We start from the raw sequence: 20,778 nt of genomic DNA, 5'->3' as shown, positions 1-20,778 counted from the left end.
ATCAATATTTTACAGTTTATCTACATTATAAAATGTAGAATTGCAGATTTTTTAAAACATCAAGACCATGTGAGGAGTAAATGAAGGATTAGCCTTTATCTTTCTTTTTTTTTCAGCTAATGAAAATGTAAACATAAGTTGCACATACATAATGTAGATAAATGTCTAAAAATATGGAATTTCTAAAGTAATTGTAGTCTTTCCCCCTCGTTCAGAGGGTTGTAAGTTAACAGAAGTCTGCTTACTTCACTAGGCTTGCTCAGTCCCTTGGCTCTCAGGACAGCAATTCTATAAAGCTGCACTGTACTGCTATTCATATTACCACTCATACTCAAGTGCTTAACTGAGGTTTGGAAAGCCATTGAAGCTCTTACACAGTGATGAATATGCCTTGTGTTGAAAGGTTGTGGAAATTGGATGACGTTGGGAAAGAATGCTAACCTCACACACTTCTTATGTGGGAATTCCTTGATACTGTATGGGACTGAGCAAATGAACATTAATTGAAACCAGTAATCAGAAAGTCCTGTCACCTAGACTCTTAAGTTTCTTTAATATTTAGTTGATAGCAATTTGTCTTTTTAGTATAATCTTAGTTGAAAGACTGTGGAAAGTTCTGTATTGGGTAATCGCCATTATCTTAAAACCAATGCTGTGCAGCAATCTTGCCTTTCTCAACACCATCTGAAAGCATGCATATGACCTGTCCTTTGGTGTCTCATATGAGGAAAATACAGAAATTGTGATGATGTAGCATTGTAAACCAGATACGTATGTATATATAGTAATTATATATGTACTGTGCCTGTTATGTTTCCTGGAAGCTGTTTTCTTAGCATGAACGACGGATTTTCAATGGCAGTGTTATGGAGAACAAGTAGGTATTATGAAATTGTGAATTCTTTGAACATAGTGTATTTTAACATGCTAAATAATTACATGGCCATGCATGTGGAGGCTTGGATGGCCTGTACCAAAGCCCTGTCTTGAAGGGATGCTGCCTGTCATCCTGTCATCCCTGAGGTCTCCATAATTTTGTTCACAATTGAAGGCTGTTTATTTGATAAAAGAGGTCTGCATTGGTTTTGACTGTTTTTTATTTAAGTGTAGGTCAAGCTCAGTGGAGGTGGGTTTTTCTACTGCTGTCAGACTGCAGTTTTTTCAAAGCACTTCCTGAAATTAGATGATGGAACCTTATTTGCAGTAAAAATGGTTTGCAAACAAATGACCTCATTGCTGTTCACATCTCGATGTACTTTGATCTGTCTGTGGGAATTCGAGTCCTGAATGAGCTTGCATTCTTCTTGGTAGCTATAGAGATTCCTGCTTCAACTGAAGGAGCTTAGTTGCTTATATTGTGAGTTCAGTGTGGAGACAGTTTACAATTTGACATATGGTGCTAACATAAAATTGGCAATACTTAACCTTAATATGACAACCTGTAAACTGGTAATTCAAAAGCTGCTGCTACTCTTCCTTGCTACTCTCTTCCTTGCTACTATCTCACTGCCGCTGAAAAAGAAAAGAGTATGCCAGCAGGTCATAGTGTAAAACTCTGCATCTCTCCTAAAACCTCCTTAACCATGATTTGGAGTCCCTTGCCTAAAGAGAGAGACCTAAACAATCTACTTTCAGTGCCTTAAATACTGACACTAAAAATCTTCTAGTAGTGAACTAGTATTATGCATTATTTGAGGAACAGAATACAACTTTCAGCAAGCGCAGGCAGTTAAGTATAATCAAGACATTTGTACCACAGATAATTTTTTGAGCAAGAGCTCAAAAGAAACATATCTTTTCCAGCGACATGTGAATGTTGTTTCACATGTATGCTTATTTTTATTTAGCTATTGCTCTTTAAAAATAGAAGGAAGAATACAAAGAAAAATAAAAAATAGCTTACTGTTCCTGTTGTATTCTTTATATATGGAAATTGCCTTAACGGATTCTTCCTATTGTTCACAGCTGATATGAAGAAGAGCCTTTGAAGTAATTTTGCACCATTGGCATTGTTTTTATTACCCATCCATTCCATCCATGTGTTATAAAACTGACTTGACTGAACAGTCATTATGACAGTTTGACATACCACTTTCCTAAATTACATACAACGTATTTTCCAAGTTAGCAATATTTGCATTAAAGAGCTCATTGCCATTCTTAAGTAAGGAGTATATTCACCCCCAAATGGTGCCATACAGATCAAAGCATGAGATAACATGACTTGCTGTGATCACAAGGACAAGCAGGAGGCACAGCTAACTTATGGAATGAAATTAAATTAAATTGTCAGTAACTAGTTATAATTTACTTTTTTTCTGTTGGATTGTAATTAGGTTGCAGACATTTTGCCTGTTTCATACTAGTAATGCAGCTAAACACAGGATATCTGATAGTATCAAACCATGATTTCTTCTACTTTTTTTATTAGTAATGCATAAAGTTGATTTTGCTCTCCTCTCTGGAACAGAAATTGTTATACATTATGTTTACATGGGTAACTGTGTTAATTAACAAGGTCCTTCTTCAAGCATTTAAAAATTATTGTCAACACCCCTTCTCTCCCCCCACCCCCTTCCGCAACTGACGGGAAGATTCTTAGTTTAAGGAAAAAATGTTTTATCTTAGCTATGGGATGTTATTATCGAATGAGTGAATTTTAGTGAGTATCTGTTTATTATGCTAATGATTTTCTGAACTCTAGTGTTTGTCTTTTTTGTAGTTATTGTCCAAAATGTAAATTCACTTGCTATGGTTGTAGTTGAACAGCCTGTAATGATGTTATAGCGTTAGTTTAGGCATTAGGCTTTCTGAGGAATGGACATTAAATTAAAGTGTGTATGTAGAGTTTTAGTAACCAAGTAGTTTTTTGTTCTCTTAAATGTTTAAAAACAAATAATTATAATTTCAATATCTTATAAATACCATGGTCAGCTCTTTGAGGACTTGACTTGTTTGTCAACCCTACTAACAGTCCTTGAATGGTCTCACTGGTGCTTCCTGCCAAAGATTTATTTAGCACATGAGCCTGATGCTTTGGAAGAAGATGAATTATAGTACTAATAATCCATTTTTCCATCTTTCTGATATTATATACTTTTTTGGTCTCCTTCTGCAGCTCTCTTGAAGTGCTTAAAGCACATTGGCTTTTTTAACAGATGCTGCTGAGGAAGTTGTTCCCAACTTGATGGCTTGGTGTAGTGTTAGTATGTGTTTGTCCCTCTCCCAGACAAATAGTATGAATAGTGTAAAGTGAAGGAATGAAAACAGAGGAAGTCTGATGGCATATATGCAGAAAGATGAATCTGAAATGTAAAATAAAATAATTCAGTATAATATGTCTATAAAGTCTTTAGGAAGGAAATAGGCATTTTTTAAATACAGATTTAATAATATTTCATTTATTAATTTTAATTTTGATTTGTTCTTTCAGGTCAGCCAAAGAAAGCAGATAGGATTTTATCCAAATTGATGTCAGGCTGTACTCTTGTTTTTTGCTTTTGAGAATATTCTTGCTTACCAGCATTTTAAAGTGAAAGCTTTGCATCTGCTTGGATTAAACCGAAATATTATTCTGAAAGAGGGTATCATTATGTCCATGAAATGAGAACAGCTGTACTGAGTCAAACCACAAATCTACCTAGCTTAGCATCCTATCTCTGGCAGGGGTTAAAAGTCAGTGCTTAAGGAAGAGTAATAACAGGGTAAGAGATCAGCACCACAGTACCTGTACAGCAGTTTTTGTCTAGCTGATGGCCCCTGTCATCTGAGTGGTGGGTTTTAATTTTAGTCTTAATCAGTGTATTTTTCTTGAACTGAGCTTTTCTCACAAATGCTATTCTTTAGCACCTAAATCATCCCTTGCAGGCTTTCATAGCTCAGCTATGTTTTATGTAAAGCACCACATTCTTTTCTTTATTTTGAACTTAAATCCAGGTATAAATACTGCTGAGAACAGATATAAGTGCCAGTCTTACTTAGGTTAACGCGGGCCCATGTGTTAGCATGGACTGACACGTGGATCTCCTTGTCACTTTCCCTTGTACGGCATAAATGCATAAGCTCTTTTGTGTTTTCTGGTTTTCATCTACAGTTGTAACTGCAGAAAATATTTCTGCCGTTACAAAAAGTTGTAGGGGGTATTATTAGCTTATTGATGTAAAACTGCTGTTAAAAAGAAAAGGTTTGATATGAAACCAGAACAGAGTGACCTGAAACTAGGATGACTTGATTGTTGTGCCAAATACACATACCCTGATAAGCCTATCACGTGGTGGCCATACGCATGTAGACACTAACAAGGATTAACACATGAATTATGTGGTGCTGTCACTGTTATTAGAACATATGGTGAAAATTTTATTTCCATTGCTACTTACTTTTCTTCTCCTCAGTTATGTCTTTTTCAGGTTGCGGTCTTCTTATTTGCTTGGTTTGACCTTGTAGCTATCCCATCCTTTGGATCTTCTTCACTGCCCCTTTCTGAACCCTTTCTAATATCTCTAAGTTAAGGGAGGGGTCAGAACTTCAGGCAGCATTTAGAGGATGGGCATGTCCTAGAATTGGAGTAAGTTTATTCTGACCACTACCAAGTACTGGGCTTATAGCTTAATGGAATTCAAATATGCCTGGCATAATGTACAATTATGTATTAACAATGTGCAGAATTGAGAATTGCTGTTGACTCTTTGTTCACAAAGCTTATTTATTTATGAAGAAGATGTAATATTCTCAAAGATAGGAGGAAAGCTTAATATTTATATTTATATTTATATTTATATTTATATTTATATTTATATTTATATTTATATTTATATTTATATTTATATTTATATTTATATTTATATTTATATTTATATGGCTGTTGTGGTTTAGGAGTTGTACTCCCCCATTTAGTTCTCCACTGAGACCTTCCAAACCATACTGCTTGCTCCATCTTCCCCCCATTCCTGCTACCCTGTGGGTGGATGAAGAGGAGAACTGGAAGAACAAAAGGCAAAAATCACAGCTGGAGATAAGAACAATTTAATGGAAACAGCAATGAGATAAGGAAACTAACAGTAACAGCAACAAGAGTAATAACAAATGCATACAAAAAATAAAGAATGATTTACATGCAAAAAATCTCAACCCAGAGCCTGACCTGACTGAACCCTACTGCAGCCATGTTTTCCCAAGTGGAAAGGAATACCCTTCTTGGAAATTAGGGCAAGTCCCATTTCCCTGCCCCGGCAATGACATGAGGGCGGTGTGGAATAACATAGTGTCTTGGTCGTGGTGGCTGTCCTGCTGAGCCAGGCCAGACATCAGGGCTGGAACCAGGACAGTGCTGTGTCTAGGGAGGAATACTCCTTGGTGCTACAATTGCATCCCCTCCAATATGTTGCGAACACCGAGTTGGAAATAGTGGCCAACAGTAAACAACCCTAAAAGAGAATAAGGGCAGTGGAGCAGGTAAGACCTATATCCCTGTATGCATCTATATATGAGGAAAAACAGAACAATCTCTGCAGCAGGATTTTCTAGTCTGAGAAAGGGGAGAAGTGAACTTCAGGGAAAGATGCCAAATCTTCCTGTTGAAGTATTGTAACTACAGCTTTAGCAAACTGGAGTGTGAGAACACATATGCAAAGGTGAAAATGCAGCAGTACTTTTTTTCTTAGTAAAAGCCTATTTTTTGTAGTACTTAAGAGGCTCTTAGAGAATCAGAGAGAGAGCAACTTGCTTGCTTTTCTGCCAAATGCTTCTCACGTGGTTAATACAGAGAAGTACATATTTCTAATGTCAGTGTAAAACAGATCAATTAAAAAAAGAAACAAACCACCAAAAACTTACCAAAAACCAACCAACCAGACAAAAAACCCCTAAAACCAAGAAAAAACCCCAAACAAAACAAAACCTCAAAAACTACAAAGACTGACACACACCTCTCACACCTAGTAGCTATGTGTAGTCTGTTGATGTCTTTTCTTCCAGCCTCCTTGGGTTACATAGTAAGTAGTGTTACAGGCAGGCCCAGAAAGTAATTGGAAGAAAATGGAGAGACTAGCCTTGCTTTCAGTGTTTTGGGAGAAGATGTCAAACCAGTCTTTAGGGACCAAACTTTATTTTTTTTCCCCCAGTTTATAAACATAAATAACTGGGGTCTTAGGTGTTAATGCTGTATCATGATTTTATTATTTCCACCTTTTTAAATCTATTTTTATTTCTGCCTTGAGGTTTTGCTTGGCAGTGGGAACCCTTTACTGCTGTTTCCCTGATTGGCAGTGAAGGTTCAACTTCCCTGAGGGGAAGTCGGTCTCAGAATTGATTGCACAACATGCTTTTGGCTATATGACCTGTTCTACTGCATTCTGTTTGCTGGTTGGGTTTGACTTCTGTTACCACCTTCTCTGTCTGGAGAGTGAATAAAAGCACCATTGGAAGTTATAAAAAACTCTAGGAGTATTATACAAAAACCTGTGGTCGGCTATTTAAAATTGAGTTTATTAGGTGAGAACCTGAACTAAAGTGTTCTCTGGTGGGTGAAATGATTGTGAGTAAAATCAAGTGACAAATTTGTGGGAAACAAGCGATTATGAAAAAAGAAACGGTGATTGAGAAACTATTTTTTTCTGTATAATAAAATGCAAATAGGGAAAAATCTTACGGTGTTACTGCTATGCAATTTCTTCTGTGTTTTTTTTTTTTTTACTTCTCTGTTGTTTAAACCCCATCTTCTCAACAGCATATGCTATAAATTTGTTTTCTTCTGCTTTTACATTGTGTTTGGTCTAAAATTTTTTGTGTTGATATCTGTCTGCCTTATTGAGGCTTTTGATGAGGTGTCAATCTTCTATATATAGCCTGATACACTGATCAAGGACAGAATTCTATATACTATTAATGAAGGAATGAAGTTGAAGACTCTAATTTACAATGCTTCTAAAATAATTTTTCCTTTTTTACTGTGTATCAGTTTGAAGCTATGTATGACTGTACTTTTTTTTCTCTCTCTTCCCTTCCTCCCCATTTTCTTTGTTATATCATCCTGGATCATGTCTGGGAATTAGAACTGAGAGAACAGTGCTTGTCCTCTTATCATCTTTCATATTCTCACAGCAGGCTCTGTGTGACCCATAGGAGAAAGTTTTATGATTTTATGCAGAATGAACGGAGTCAGGCTGAAGGGGCTGCAAGATACTAGACTGAGACATTAAGAGAAGTCAACCTGGTAGAGGGGTTAGACTTGAGCTTAATTTGGCTGCATGGTTTGGGAAAAGGGTTAATGAAAGAAGAAACTGGGAGAAAAGGTAGGAGAGTGAAGATGGGAGGAAGAGTAATGATGAAGCACAGAGGCTTTTGAGACATTTTATGTATGCTTTGGCACTTTGTTGTAAACAGATGCTTTCATGCCTCCCCTTCAAGAGAAGGTATGTATGAGTTAAATTCTTTTTGGAATGGTTGGAGATGGTAGCTACTTTGGTGAGTGCTCTATGTGTAGCATTTTTCAGGAGAACATTATCTTCTAGCTCTGCTGAAATAGAAGCTTTAGTTTTGAATAATAATAGGAAAGAAAATGACAGTTAAGAGTCACCAAAATCTTTTGCATCAGTCACACTAACATTTGTAGTTATCAGTCACGTTTTCAGCATCTGTTGTTATGCTGATGAAATCATTCAGCATCCCAAAACTTATATTTGTAATTTCATAAAAGAGCTGGTTTTAATTTTCATTTTCTAGTGCAACAAAGATATAAAGTCTGTCTCCAAAATAAACCAAGTAATTGGGAGAAGTGAGAGCATATTTATTTTATACATAGCAAGGTGCTTGGCTGTCTTTTTTAAACCTAGCTTACCTTTTAATATGAAATGGGAAGTGCTTCAGAGGTAAGGTCTTCCCTCCTGCTTTGGGTAAGCAGGCTATCATACCTCCATGGTACTTCCCTTCTTTTCATTGGCCTTGTTTTGTCCCTTCAAAACATATTTCCCTGGGTGCAACTGATTTGTATAACTTCTGACTTGTTCTTATATTGTCAGATACTTTACCTTGAATATGATTCTTCTCTTTCCCTAAACTGGAAAAGACCAAGTGTGGAGAGAGGATAAAAGTGCCTTTTGTCATTCTTAGTATGCCTTAAAGGTGTGTCACCTGTGTATGTTCCAGTATTTTCAGAACAATGGACTTCTGCAAAGACAGGTGCATCTAAGTTATGGTAAAACCACAGCCTGTGCCTGCAGAGAACAATGGGAGCACTCAGATGTGTGAAGTGATTTGGGCATGAAAGATTTCTGGGATTGAGAATTAGTCTATAATTACTGTGATGACATTTGAAAAACAAGCTGCTATACACACCTACTGTTTACATATGAGCTGTTCTATGTTGTAAATTGGCAATTTGAAGGGGCTCTCAGCCATTTAAAATAAGGTTACTGTTAAACTTGCTTTAGGCCTTACAACAAGTGTTCATAATATTTTGTACTAGAGTCACCATTTCACTGACTATAATTTTGGAATTTGCAGAACTTGACAGGAGAAATAACTGACATACTCTTTGGAATATAAAGTTGTCAGTTCAAGCCATACACTTTTTCAGATCAGGTAGAAAAAGGGTAATTTGGAAAGATTACATTGCATAGGTGTTTAGCTATTTACAAAGGAAAAGGACTGCTTGTCACGTTAGTATGCATATTATCTTTCTTTCTTAAAAAAAACAAAACAACACAAAAACTAAAATCACCTTTCATGGTATTGTAGGAAAGTGAATACACACAGTGGTGATGGGTATGAACAACGAGAACACAAGCTACTGGTAACTGAGAAGGGAAAATGACTGCTCTGCCTTTTAAGAGTAGACAAAGGACTTATTTGGCAGCCAGTCTCTAAGCAGTGAGCTTTGAAAACTCTTTTTTAGTATTAGGTGGACTCTTGATATTTCATGTAGCAAATACGAAGTAATCTGTTTTACACTGCAGACGACTTGTTATGACTTTCCCCCATATCCACAGTGGATCATATATGCTCTCAAACAAGTTATATCCTTGACCTTTTCCAGCTCAAACTGGATTTCAGTCTTGGGCAGAAGTTTTGCATTTGCCTTAGTCCAATGAACAGGTTTAGGCAAAACAAGTGAGCTATTTCTTTGCTGTGACTGATTTTTATTATCAGTTGTAAGACATTCCACGTTTTCAGTAGCAACATCAAACTCCTAAAGTAGAGGTGATCTTCCAGTCCTATAAAGGACGTCAAGTCCTTTATATCCTTTATTTCATATTCTCTCAAGTATGAAGTTGAATTTATAGTGTTATCATCTATAATCTACATATAATAAATGCACTAACAGTTCATTCTGTAATAATTCTTGCTTCAGGTTACAGAAACTGTTGTATTTCTTCCTGCTGTGAATGACTTCTTATTTAGAACCTTACAATAAGATTACAGACTACTTCCAGGTTCTGTTGAGGTAAGGAGTTAAGAATGCTCAGGGATTTTTGTTGTGTTTCTCTGGAAATAAGGTATATGGATAATCTGAATTTAAGAGGTGCTTAGGTTTGTCTTTTCACAGGCAAAAATAAATGGTGATAATGCATAATGGCTCTGAAAGTTTTGCATGTGCAAGATCTTAAAGATTCTGGTTTTTTTGTTAAAAAGGTTGTGGGAGGCCACTTTTAAAAAAAACATTTGTAGAGGTGATAGCAAATGGGAGTTGTCTGTTTTTTAGAATTGATTATCTGTGGCTCAAGGGTTCCCTTTGTCATGGAGATAAGGTATTCTTTAAGGTTTTGAAATGTATTTTGCTATATGCTCATTTCCCCCTGCCTTTTCTCATTAGTTTTTCCACCTCTAGAGATACCAGCATTTTCTCAATGTTTGTATCAGAGCCGTATTTTTTAACATTTAGTATATTTACAAGCCTGTGAAGTAAATGTAACATTTTTCTATGTCCTATTCTGTCCTTAAAATCATATGCAGTACACAGCTTGTAACATTGGCTTATAAGAGAAATTACTTCTCTAAGAACATATATGGAAAATTATTTAAGAAACTAACCCATTTGAAAATAAAATAGCTGTGTCACATTTACAGAGGTGCAAAGGCATACACAATAAAATTAATTCCTTGTTTGCTGTGTGAATGAAATGGAAGCTGGCCTTGTGCAGTAGGCATGCAATATATTAACTTTGCTACCTGCTGAAGGGGAAGAGAAGGAAAACCAATACGCATACCTTCTGTATGTATTTCATTACCACTGGACCAGCTATGGAAATCCCGTGGAAAATAGCATTCTTATAAATTGTTCTTATTAGCAATTGGAGGCTATGACCAGGACAAGATCATACATTAAACATAAAATCGTATATTGATTCAATATGTAATAGTATCTGCTTCAAATGGAAGCATGTAGTCAGTGTAAGATTTCTTGTCTTTAGATCCTGGCTGTTTGAAGTGCTTGGGCTTTGCCAGTGCTGTAACAGCCACAGCTTGATGATGCCTTGGTTAGCATTCATGTGGGTTGTTGCCTATTTTGAGCCTGTGACTTTTAAGGGACTCAGACCATTTTATCAATGTGTAGAGTAATGCAAGCTAACTGTGGACTTGTGTTTATTACATTTTCTTCCACCCACCTCAAGCTTTGTAGTGTGAGTATGGATGTTACACAGTTGTAATACCAGAATAATCGCACCAAAAAATTGAGACACTACTCCATTTTAGTTAGATATGTAATTAAATTCTTGTTTTAATTTTTTTGATGACACATATTCATATCTGTCAGTCACTGCGGTAGGACTGAATGTTCTACCTGAATGGGGATAGGAGGTTGATGAAAGTGGGTTGAGCTGATCCTGTGGAGCAGAGGGGTTGGCAGGTTAATGTTGTTCTTCCTTTGAGGTAATCGTTTTGATGTTAGAAAAGAGTAAATAAAATGCCTAGGAAGGAGGCTTCTCCCCAGCCCCCAGCAATGCATGAATCTTCCCTTCTAGATAAAATGGATAAAATACATAATATTTTTATAGATAAAACAGGTGTTTAGAAGCGTCAGCAGGCGTGGTTCCAGAAAGGTGCAGGAGCTACGAGCGGCTCTTTGGCGGCCGGCTTTGAGTCGGGCCCCACCGTGCACCTGTTGGCGGGCTCCCCTCCGGGAGCGCATCCCTCCCGGCGCTCGGCCGGCGGGCGGCTCTGCCGGCAGCCGCCGCGGCCGCTCTCCGCCCTCCCGCCGGGCGCTCGCCGGTGGCGGGGCCGCCCCGCGCTGACATCAGCGGCGGGGCCGAGCCCGCTCCGCAGAGCCCGGCGCTGCAGAGCCACGGCGGCGGCGCGGGCCGGGCCCGGCCGAACATGGCAGCGGCCCCCGCGGCCAGCCTTGCCTGAGGAATGCCGCGGCCCTCCTGAGCCGGCAGGCGGGCCTCGTGTTCGTCACGTCCATGGATGTCTCTTCCGATCCGTATCTGCCCTACGATGGAGGGGGAGGAGACGGAATTCCGCTCCGGGAGTTGCATAAACGAGGTATGCCGGATTGGCGTTTGGGTTACTTGTTTGCGTGGCTGTACGTGCGGGACCGCTGTCCGCGTTGGAAACGGGGACGTAAAGGCTTGCTAATTATCGAACTGCTTTTTTTTCGCCTGCCCGATTCCTTTTGTGGGAGGAGAACTCGGTTCTGGCTGGTTCCTGTGTTGTCAGGGATTGTTTTCTCTGCGGGCAGATCAGTCCTGCTTCGCATCTCATCGCCCTGTGACTCCATCTTCGATGTGTGGCAGGCTTGCCTTTCGCTCCCTCTCAGGATTTTTTTATGTGTGTGTGGTTTTTTTTTTTTTTCTTTCCTTAATCAATTAAGCCATCTCGTGCAGAAAAAAGCCCTCCAAAAACTGTGTTTGTCTTTGACTACGACCAAATTAGCTAGAGTTAATAAATAGAGTATTTACCTGCTTTCCACTAGCATGAATAGGAATAGTGTTTGTCTGGCTTTGCGTTTCCATACCTGGTTTTAAGGCTTGACCGGTTCTTGCCGTTTTTGATATGCCAAGGGAAAGCTCTGCAATGGTATTGTGTCAGCTCAGCAAATATCGATGAACTCATAAGGAACTGGTGCTTTAGGTTCTCTACACTGTTGCTTGTAAGGAAGCAGATTTAGAAAGAAAAGTGTTCATAGGGGGAAAAAATTCTCTTTTGAGTTTGCATTCTGTTTCTTGCTGTAAATTTAAAGCAGAAAATATTCGTCTGTAAAGATTTGCTTTTGTTCTGGGAAGTTGTAGCAAGAATAAAAGTTACGCCTTCAAATTCTGAAAATACAAGTATGTTTTCTTGTTTGGATTGGATGGTCACAATGTGGCATTTAAAACAATAAATGTAGTGAATTCCTACTTTTGTTTAAATTGGGCAATCTAAAATTAGAAAGTTATGAACATTTATAGCTGCTGGCGTAAGCATTAGAGAGGAGGTAGGCTGAGAACAGAGATAAGATTAACATAAAATTATTTTTTTCTCTCCGTGTAATTTATTGGTTTGCATGTCCATGCAAACTCTTATTTCTGTAAATTAATAATTGGTTTGCATGTCCATGCAAACTCTTTATTTCTGTAAATAAATCAGATCATTTATTTTCATCTGACGTTTTATCTATCTTTTAGTAGTTTATATAGAAGGTCTTTTTATGATTCTTAGAATGTTTTTCAGCATATCTTAAGAACATCAACAAGTTCCAATTTAGACAAGCAAATTTTACACTGTCTAGCAAGTGCTAGATAGTTCTCTAAGTCAGATTTAGAACCCCTTCTGAGAAATTGAGGCGAGTATTTTCTTAAAAGATTTGCGAAATGTGACTTTGGGATCTTACCAAAGCTGAATGTAAACACCTGAAGGGAAGGTGCAAAGAAGGTGGAGACAGGAACTTCTCAGCGGTGCCCAGTGACGGGACCAGAGGCAGTGAGCACAGACTGAACATGGCAGGTGCCCTCTGAACATCAGGAAACAGATGTTTATGAGCACTGTAACAGGTCACCCAGACAGGTTTTGAAATTTCCTCCCTCAGAGACATTCAAAAGCCATGTGGACATGGTCCTGGGAAAACAGCTCTAGGTGGCCCTGCTTGAGTAGGGGGTTTAGACAAGGTAACCTCCAGAGATTACTTCCAACCTCAGCCATTCTGTGAGTTTAGATTTGTAGATAGATTTAAATATGAGAACTGCAAAACAGTCCTAACATGACACTTTCAGACTCTGCAGTAATAGTCAGACATTGAAATGTGATAAGCTGTATATTCCTGGAAAATAACAGGTTTTAGTTGATTTTTACAATACAGAAAGTAGATATTTGCAGTGCAAAGTGGTATGTGGCACACTGGAGTATTGCTGTTAAATATAATGTTTGCAAATACTGTAATGAAGACTGTGGAGGATTCAGCTAGGTAGTTCCATTGTGGTGACACTGCTGGGAGCCAGCAAGACAATTCCCAGTTGTGACTTGTCATTTTTGCAGTTCCACTGAATTCTGTTAGGGCTTGTGCTTCCCATATTCTAATGTTTTATTTCAAAACAAATGTTACTTGTGCTTCTTGGGCTTGCTCTAGTGAGTTTAGATTTAAAAAAATCCAAGCAACCAACAACTAAACCTGAATAGTGTCACCATAATCTTTTCCAATTCTGAATTTTTCAAGTACTTATCAAACCATGACAATATGTCTCATAAGAAGATGACTCCAGACAAGTTTGTTCTAATAGATGTAACCAAAATTTGTGAGTATTTCCTGCTGGTTTACAACGTCACAGTAATCTGTTATTGTGATTCAGCTATTAAAATAAAGCTCGAAATGCTAGCAGACAAAACCAGAAATTGAAAGTAAATTCCTCACATTACTTTGTGTACTAGCACAATTTTTATTTTCATCTCATGTAGATTTCACAGCATTGTGATAACAAGCTCAGAGATCATGGGTAAAGATATTCCAAGAAAGCGGAATTAATTGTCAAAGGCTGGTGAATTTTTTCCCTTATTCACATGCTCACAACTGGTATGTCCTGCAGAGTAATGTTCACGTCATGCACAATTGCTTTGTAACATCAAGGCATTTGTTGCACTAATTGACTGCAGTGGCTCACCCAAAGTAGCTGTACCTCAGCAATTATGAAATTACTTTAAATCAGCAGAGGTCTTTGAGGTTTAATTAACGACCTTCACTAATGTTCAGTGAGATGAAATAGGAAGTATTATGATACATTATTATTAAAGGCCTGATCTGTTAGCTTTAGATCCCTTGCATTAAGATTTTTTTCCCATGCAAGTACACAATGAAACAAATTGAAAATTACGTTTGTATTAATTGTATTTAGCTTTTATGTTGATTACTCTCTACTGTATCTTAAAAAAAAAAGCTAGATATTATTGAATACTCCTTAGTAGGAGCTCCTTTGACTTGTGCTGTCCTAAGATTTCTTTTTATGTGATACTAAATGCGTCGTTCTAGACCTACTTATCCTCCCTGACACACAAATAAAAATTCAGGAACACAATTCACTTTTTCTCACTTCTCTACTAAATAAGAGTTAAAAATACTACTTCTCAGAAAGGGTTGAAAAGTTCTGATGTAGGATTGAATATATCCCAAGTAACTGGCATGTAAATTTTTAGAATTTTTTGTATAACAAACCATATACTGCAACATATGTAAATAAATTACTTGTGTTGCCCTCAGATTTATCTTTGCATTGTTTTTACTACCTTGACCCTTTTGAAAGTTCAGAATGGTCAGTATCTTGCTTATCTTCCAGCTGTTCATATACATGCTCACGCTGACCCTCTTTTTATTATTCCTAAATAAGCCTTAATTTTACCCCAATTTAAAAATTTGAAATCTGAGCAATAGCAGAACATGTATGGTGGCCAGGCTACCAGATCAAGCAAGACTTGATCTTTAGTAGGCACAAGCTCTGTTGACTTCTAGTTATTTTCTGCATATACATAAACACGTTTTAGATTTAAGAAATTCCTTAGATTTAAGAAAGATTTGGAAATCCTCAAGGAAAATTATTGAAATTTTATTTTGCTAATAATTTCTGATAGAATCAGTAGCCAAGAGATGTAAAAACTACATGTATAAAGAACATGCTAGATATACTGATGATTTAGTTTTTTATTAACCTGATTTTTTTTGGGAGATAAAGTAAGTCACAATTTCATTTATCATGCACCAGTCACCAGCCATGAAGATGCAACTTCTCTTGCTTAGACAATACTGATAGTAACAGAGGAAACCTCTCAGCCACCTGGAGCCTCACCTGCTACTGTAAACTGTGGGCAGAGAATATTTAATAATAGCCTAGGAAGACTTTGAGTCAGATGTATACTGAGCCAGTTCAGATGCTCTTAAGTGCTAAAACTTATACTTTGGTATTTTTGACTGCATTTGTGCTTAAGGTCCTCTTATGTTTAAGAATTAGTAATAAATCAAAAGTCAATACCTGTGTGACCTTTGAAATAAATGGCTATAAAAGTTGTGTACACATGCTCAGAACTAGAGCTTGACCCTGAAATTTTATTGGTTGCAGAGCAAGAGTTAAAAAATTGTTTTTCTAGATTAATTACATGCTCACAACAGAAAATGTGATCAAGATTATCATCATTCTCTAACTTTAAATACTTCCAGAAAAAACCTAACTTGGAGAAACTCAGTATGATTATGACACTGTATTTCTGCTGTGCTTTGTTTTAAGGTTCCTTGTATAAAAGAGGGATAAAGATTTTCAATTATGAGTTTAGCATATTTGACTTTGGTGATTACCATGAAGTACCATCAGCTGTAAATACAGTTCATTTAGGTAGTTACAGGTTATCTGTCCGCATGTGCTGTATAACTGGTAAGGTTCTCTATGAAGTTTGTTTCTCAATTTTGGAAATAATTTTTGATGCATTTTTGAGATATTAGAAAACTGTTAAACAGACCAAGATTATGCCCTCCTTGGTCCTGAATGTGGTCTGAATGGGATAATCATATTAACAGAAATCCTGCTGAATCCTGTCTTTGCCCTCTAAAACAACATATAAGTAAGTTGCTCTTATGTACATGCAGCAGTGGCACTTAGAAATCTAATTATCTAAATTTCTGGCATTCTGACTCTGATGGCCTTGGTCATTGTTAGATCATAGATAACTCCCCTTTTGTAATGCTTGCTTTATCTAACTTCAGATATTTTTATACCTTCTATTTTTCTCATCTCCTTCCTCATTATTCATCTTAAATATAAGTTGTAAATTTAGTAGTGGGAGGATCTCAATAACTTTTCACTTGCATATCTGAAGTCCCTATTCATCATAGACATAATTAAATAAACATAATCCATCTGCCTTTATGACTACAAGAAAAGAAATCTATAGCAGTAAACCTCTTTTTTTGGCGCTGCATCATAGAAACAGAAATGTTTGTTTCACTAAAGTGAAAAGCCAAAGCATAGGGCTTTGGTTTTTTTTCCCGTGCGCATTTGTGGTGGACACAAATCTTCAAAAGTCTTGGTTTAACTCAGAGGTGCTACTATTGAACTTTGATTTCACTCCTACTTTGTAAAAGGTTATTTATGCCCCCTGATCTATTTGGGAGCAGATGAAATGGAGAGTATTATCATGTAGTACTTTAGTAAACAGTACAACTTACCTTTGTTCCTCAAAGCTTGTTCCATATCTTCCCGTTTCCTATTTATTAGATTTTTTTCCAGTTGACTTTTTTCAGTTTGTGTATATATAGTTGTGTCAATTTTATATGCACTTTGATTGTAATGCAGAGACCAGTTTCTGTTTGAAAGCCTTTGATACAGTTAGAAGAGTTAACTGAAGAGACATGCTGAAAATTCATAGTTGCAAGTGGAATGTATTACTCGATTGCAAAGACTTTAACTTTGTTAATCATCAACAGTAGCAAATAAGATTGTCATTGTGTGCTGTGCTTCTGATTCTGAAATTTAAAAATTGCTTCTAGCCAGGAAAAAGAAATACTGCTTAATTACTCTTTCTGAGTCATTAACAAACAGATAAAGTAAAATAAACTGATGATTGTTTCTTGTCTTTTTAATTGAAAGTCTCATATTTTGAGGTCTGAATATGGTGACAGAAAGAAGCTGAGGCATTAGAACATACCTCATGTATACAAATCTTCTTTGTTCCAAGCGTAAGTGATCCTTACAGTGTGCATTGCATGCAGGGTGCTTCCCTGCCTCCACTCCCCTTGCCACCTAATACCCAAGGACACGCGGGTGAAGCAAAGCCTTGGATTAGAATCTGGCCTCCGGAAAGCTACAACCCCTGCTGATTTTAACACTCAGCAGATTTGGATGGTCATGTCAGAGGGAGCTTATTCCAGCCTTTACTGTAATCTGATTTAACTTCATTTTCACTCCCAGAGGTGCATTTATTTTTTCCCTCCTTTCACACTGCTGGGAGTAGCCCAAAGGAGACACGTTGCACTGCTGTCAGCTGTTAGAACAGGGGCTGGGGCGAATGCTATTTAGTTGTGTATTGTTTAGAAAAAGGGATGGTGAGCAGCAGCAACTATTCTTGCTGTAAGACTTAACAATTACATAGCCTGTAGAGAAATACCTGTGAGAAATTAGGTCCTGTTATTGCTCTGCCATTGAATACAGCATTGACATTGTTTATCTGTTGTTGTTTTCACAACTCTGGAATGTTTCTAAACCTTAGGGAGTTTTGAGCTCTTTGAAATAGATGTTACTGTATAGTGTCTGGATATTAATATTCATAGTTTTGAGCTGTTTCCAGCAGAAAGTTATAATTAAAATATAACAAGACCCCAAGGGTGCATTTATGTATTTCAGGATAACTAGTCTGACAGTTCATTGCTATGGAAGGGGGTGAACTTGTTGCTCCCCTTCTATTCTCTCAGTTTTTGCCCTTGCAGGCTCTGTTTGTTCTCCAACACCACAGAAATTTGATTCCACTTCCTTATAATGGCAGATTTTTTTTGTTGTTGTTGTTAGTTTGTCTGCTTAGCTGGATTAGCATGTGGGTTGGTTTACTGTACAGTCAGATCAAGGGTGACAGAGCTGATCCAAGGGTGAGACTGGGAGAGTGTGACCAAGAACAGCAGGGACGAATAGGGGGAGCAAGATCTACTCCTTGTGTGCCAGCAGTCAATTAGATCAGCTCAGTCTTACTGTATAATTATGTCCCAAGAGGTATGTCTCATTTTTTAAAATGCAATGAGATAATACAGGCTCAGTTTGAGACAACGGTGTATTTTGTGATGTGCCTTCAGAAGATGGATATCATGTGCTGTGTAGCATATAGAAGGGGTCATAAACTTTATCATAAGATTATGGTCCCTTGTTAACTCTGATAGGCACCCTCTTGAGAAGCCTGTTCATGTCTCAGTTCTGTACCTTATTCTCTTGCGGGGGTGTACCTGTGAGGATTTGTTCTCTAGGTGATACTGGGTAATTGTTCAGGTAATCACGTGGTGGATTACCACATAAAAATCTGTCGTGCATTGTTTGACTACGCAGGATATAGCATTTGTCTTAAATCTTGGTGTTTCTTTTCTCATTATTTTTATGAGGAAAGAAGGAACACAGCATACAAGGAAAGAGTTGGGGAGGATTGTTGAAGAGTTATGCATTAATCAGGAGCAGAATGTATGTTGTAAAACCACTTTCTTGTATGCAATAAATTAGCTACTAACTTACCAGGTATTTTTCTTTTAAAAACATCTTTTTATAAACATCTTTCATCAGCTGCATGTGTTGCAGGGTTACTTTCAAATTTGAAAGAAATCTTCTGAGTTGCAGAAAGACAAAGCAGTATGGGATTACTGCTGCAGGAGGTTAGGCAGCTTTTAAAAATACTGTGCATGGCCTCAAGATTGCTGTGTCTAATCTATATAAATCAGCTTTCAGTCATGTTTATCATAGTTCCAACATCAATCGAGATTGAATACTGCTTGTATGAGGCACATCTATAAAATATGAAAGAAGAGATAGTTCTTGTCTTAATGAGGGACAAAAGCCAGGGAGGAATCCTGGTATATAAAGAGGCTTCTGTGAGTATAGAAAAATTTATAATTTTTTAACCTAGTGGTTCCAGCAGCAGAAACTAGCTAGAAAAAGCAGGAAGTTGTATCAGTGTTGAGACCCAACAGCTGCTGAGTATAACTTCATGTTCAAAGAGAAATGCAGAAGAGTAACATGGTAAGAACTGTTTGTTTTTTGTCAGACATAGTATCTTCGCAAGCAATTTTGGATTGTATTTGCAATTTTGGATTTGGATGTATGTTTTACATTCTCATTAAAATTAAAAAAAAAGAAGAAGAAAAAATCCTTTACTTCTTCAGACAGAAAAGCTTTTTTTTACAATCCACTTTTCTTATTCTGGTTTCTTTTGTGTAGCATTTTTGATTAGTTGGAAATTTCTACTGACAATACCAAGCATTATTCATTTGTGTAGCATTTTTGTTGTACTTCATTCTCATCAGGTGTCCCAAAGTACAGTGTTTAACTGCTAACCTTAATGCTTATTACAGTTTTTTCTTTTAACGTTGTGCAATTTTTTTTTTTTAACAATTTCAGTTCACACAGTTCTTCAGCAATACCAGAGCTGATTGCTGAGAAAGGATTGTGCTCAAGATTTGGAATTTTATGCATGGAAGGATAACAAAAGTCACCTGCCTTTCTAGAAGGTAGTTCATTCAAGACTTAGAGTGACTGACTTCCTTTTTCTGAAGAAGCATGTTGCTCTTACTGTCTACAAGCCTACTGTCTATAAGCTTTCAGTCTGTGATTGCAGCAGCTCACAGCAGTTACATGTTGAGGTTCAGGACGGCCAGCAAAGCTTCACCAAGTTTCCCCCTTGGCCAACCCAGTGGCCTTCTATGAGAGAGTGATTCCATCAATGAAAAAGGGAAGGGTTACAGATATTATTTATCTGGGCTTCTGTAAAGCATTTGACATGGGCCCCCACAACATCCTTCTTTCTCAACTGGACAGAGATGGATTTCATGAACCATTATCCAGTCATTAGATGAATAAGAAATTGCTTGGATGGTCACATGAGAAGGTAGGGGTAAATGGCTCAGAGTCTTGATGGCGATAAGTGACAAGTGGTGTCCCTCAAGGGTTCATATTGAGACTGGTGTTATTTAATATCTTCATTAATGACATAGATCAAGGTATTGAGTGCATGCTTGGAAATTTGTAGATGACACCAAGCTGAATGGTGCTGTTGACACTCCTAAAGGATGAGATACTATCCAGAGGGACCTGAACAAGCTCCAAAAGTAAGCCCATGGAAATCTCATGATGTTTAACAAGACCAAGGTGTTGGTGGATGAGAAGTTGGACATGACCTGGCCATGGGCACTCCCAGCCCAGAAAGCCAAACGTGTCCTGGGCTGCATCCAAAGCAGTGTGGCCAGCAGGGCCAGGGATGGGATTCTTCCCTCTGCTCCACTCTGGTGAGACCCCATCTGCAGAGCTGCATCCAGCTCTGGGTTCCCAGCACAGGAAGGACACTGTTGGAACAAGTCCAGCAGAGGGACACCACAATGATCACAGAGCTAGAGCACCTCTTCTGTGGGGAAAGATTGAGTGGGTTGGGTTTATTCAGCCTGGAAAAGAGGTTTTGAGGTGATGGAATTGTTGCCTTCCAGTACCTGAAAGGAGCCTACAAGAAGCATGGAGAAAGACGAATTATAAGGGAGCATAGTTACAGGACAAGGGGGAATGGTTTCAAGCAGAGAGGAGGTTTAGATTAGATCCTGAAAGAAATTCTTTACTATGATGGTAGTGAGGCACTGGATTAGGTTGCCCAGAT

The 20,778-nt window shown here is 37.8% G+C and overlaps 1 protein-coding gene across 5 annotated transcripts in view; it reads left to right on the top strand.

The window, feature by feature from the left end:
• CLCN3 (chloride voltage-gated channel 3) overlaps positions 1 to 20,778 on the top strand; it is a 60,351-nt gene that overhangs the window by 12,749 nt on the left and 26,824 nt on the right. For 2 of the 5 annotated variants that reach the window (XM_021555387.3, XM_021555300.3), the window contains exon 1: positions 11,256 to 11,481. The exons of 2 other annotated variants lie outside the window; for them this stretch is intronic. In XM_021555387.3, coding sequence (XP_021411062.1) covers positions 11,400 to 11,481 — 82 coding nt within the window. In that variant the 5' untranslated portion in view covers positions 11,256 to 11,399. Of the gene's footprint in view, positions 1 to 9,349; positions 9,443 to 11,255; positions 11,482 to 20,778 lie in introns of those variants that run through there. One more of the 5 variants, XM_021555476.3, reaches the window with a different exon arrangement.

The sequence above is a fragment of the Lonchura striata genome, chromosome 4, assembly GCF_046129695.1.
Source record: "Lonchura striata isolate bLonStr1 chromosome 4, bLonStr1.mat, whole genome shotgun sequence".
Lineage (NCBI taxonomy): Eukaryota > Metazoa > Chordata > Aves > Passeriformes > Estrildidae > Lonchura > Lonchura striata.
This window is presented reverse-complemented; position numbering and strand designations above follow the sequence as displayed.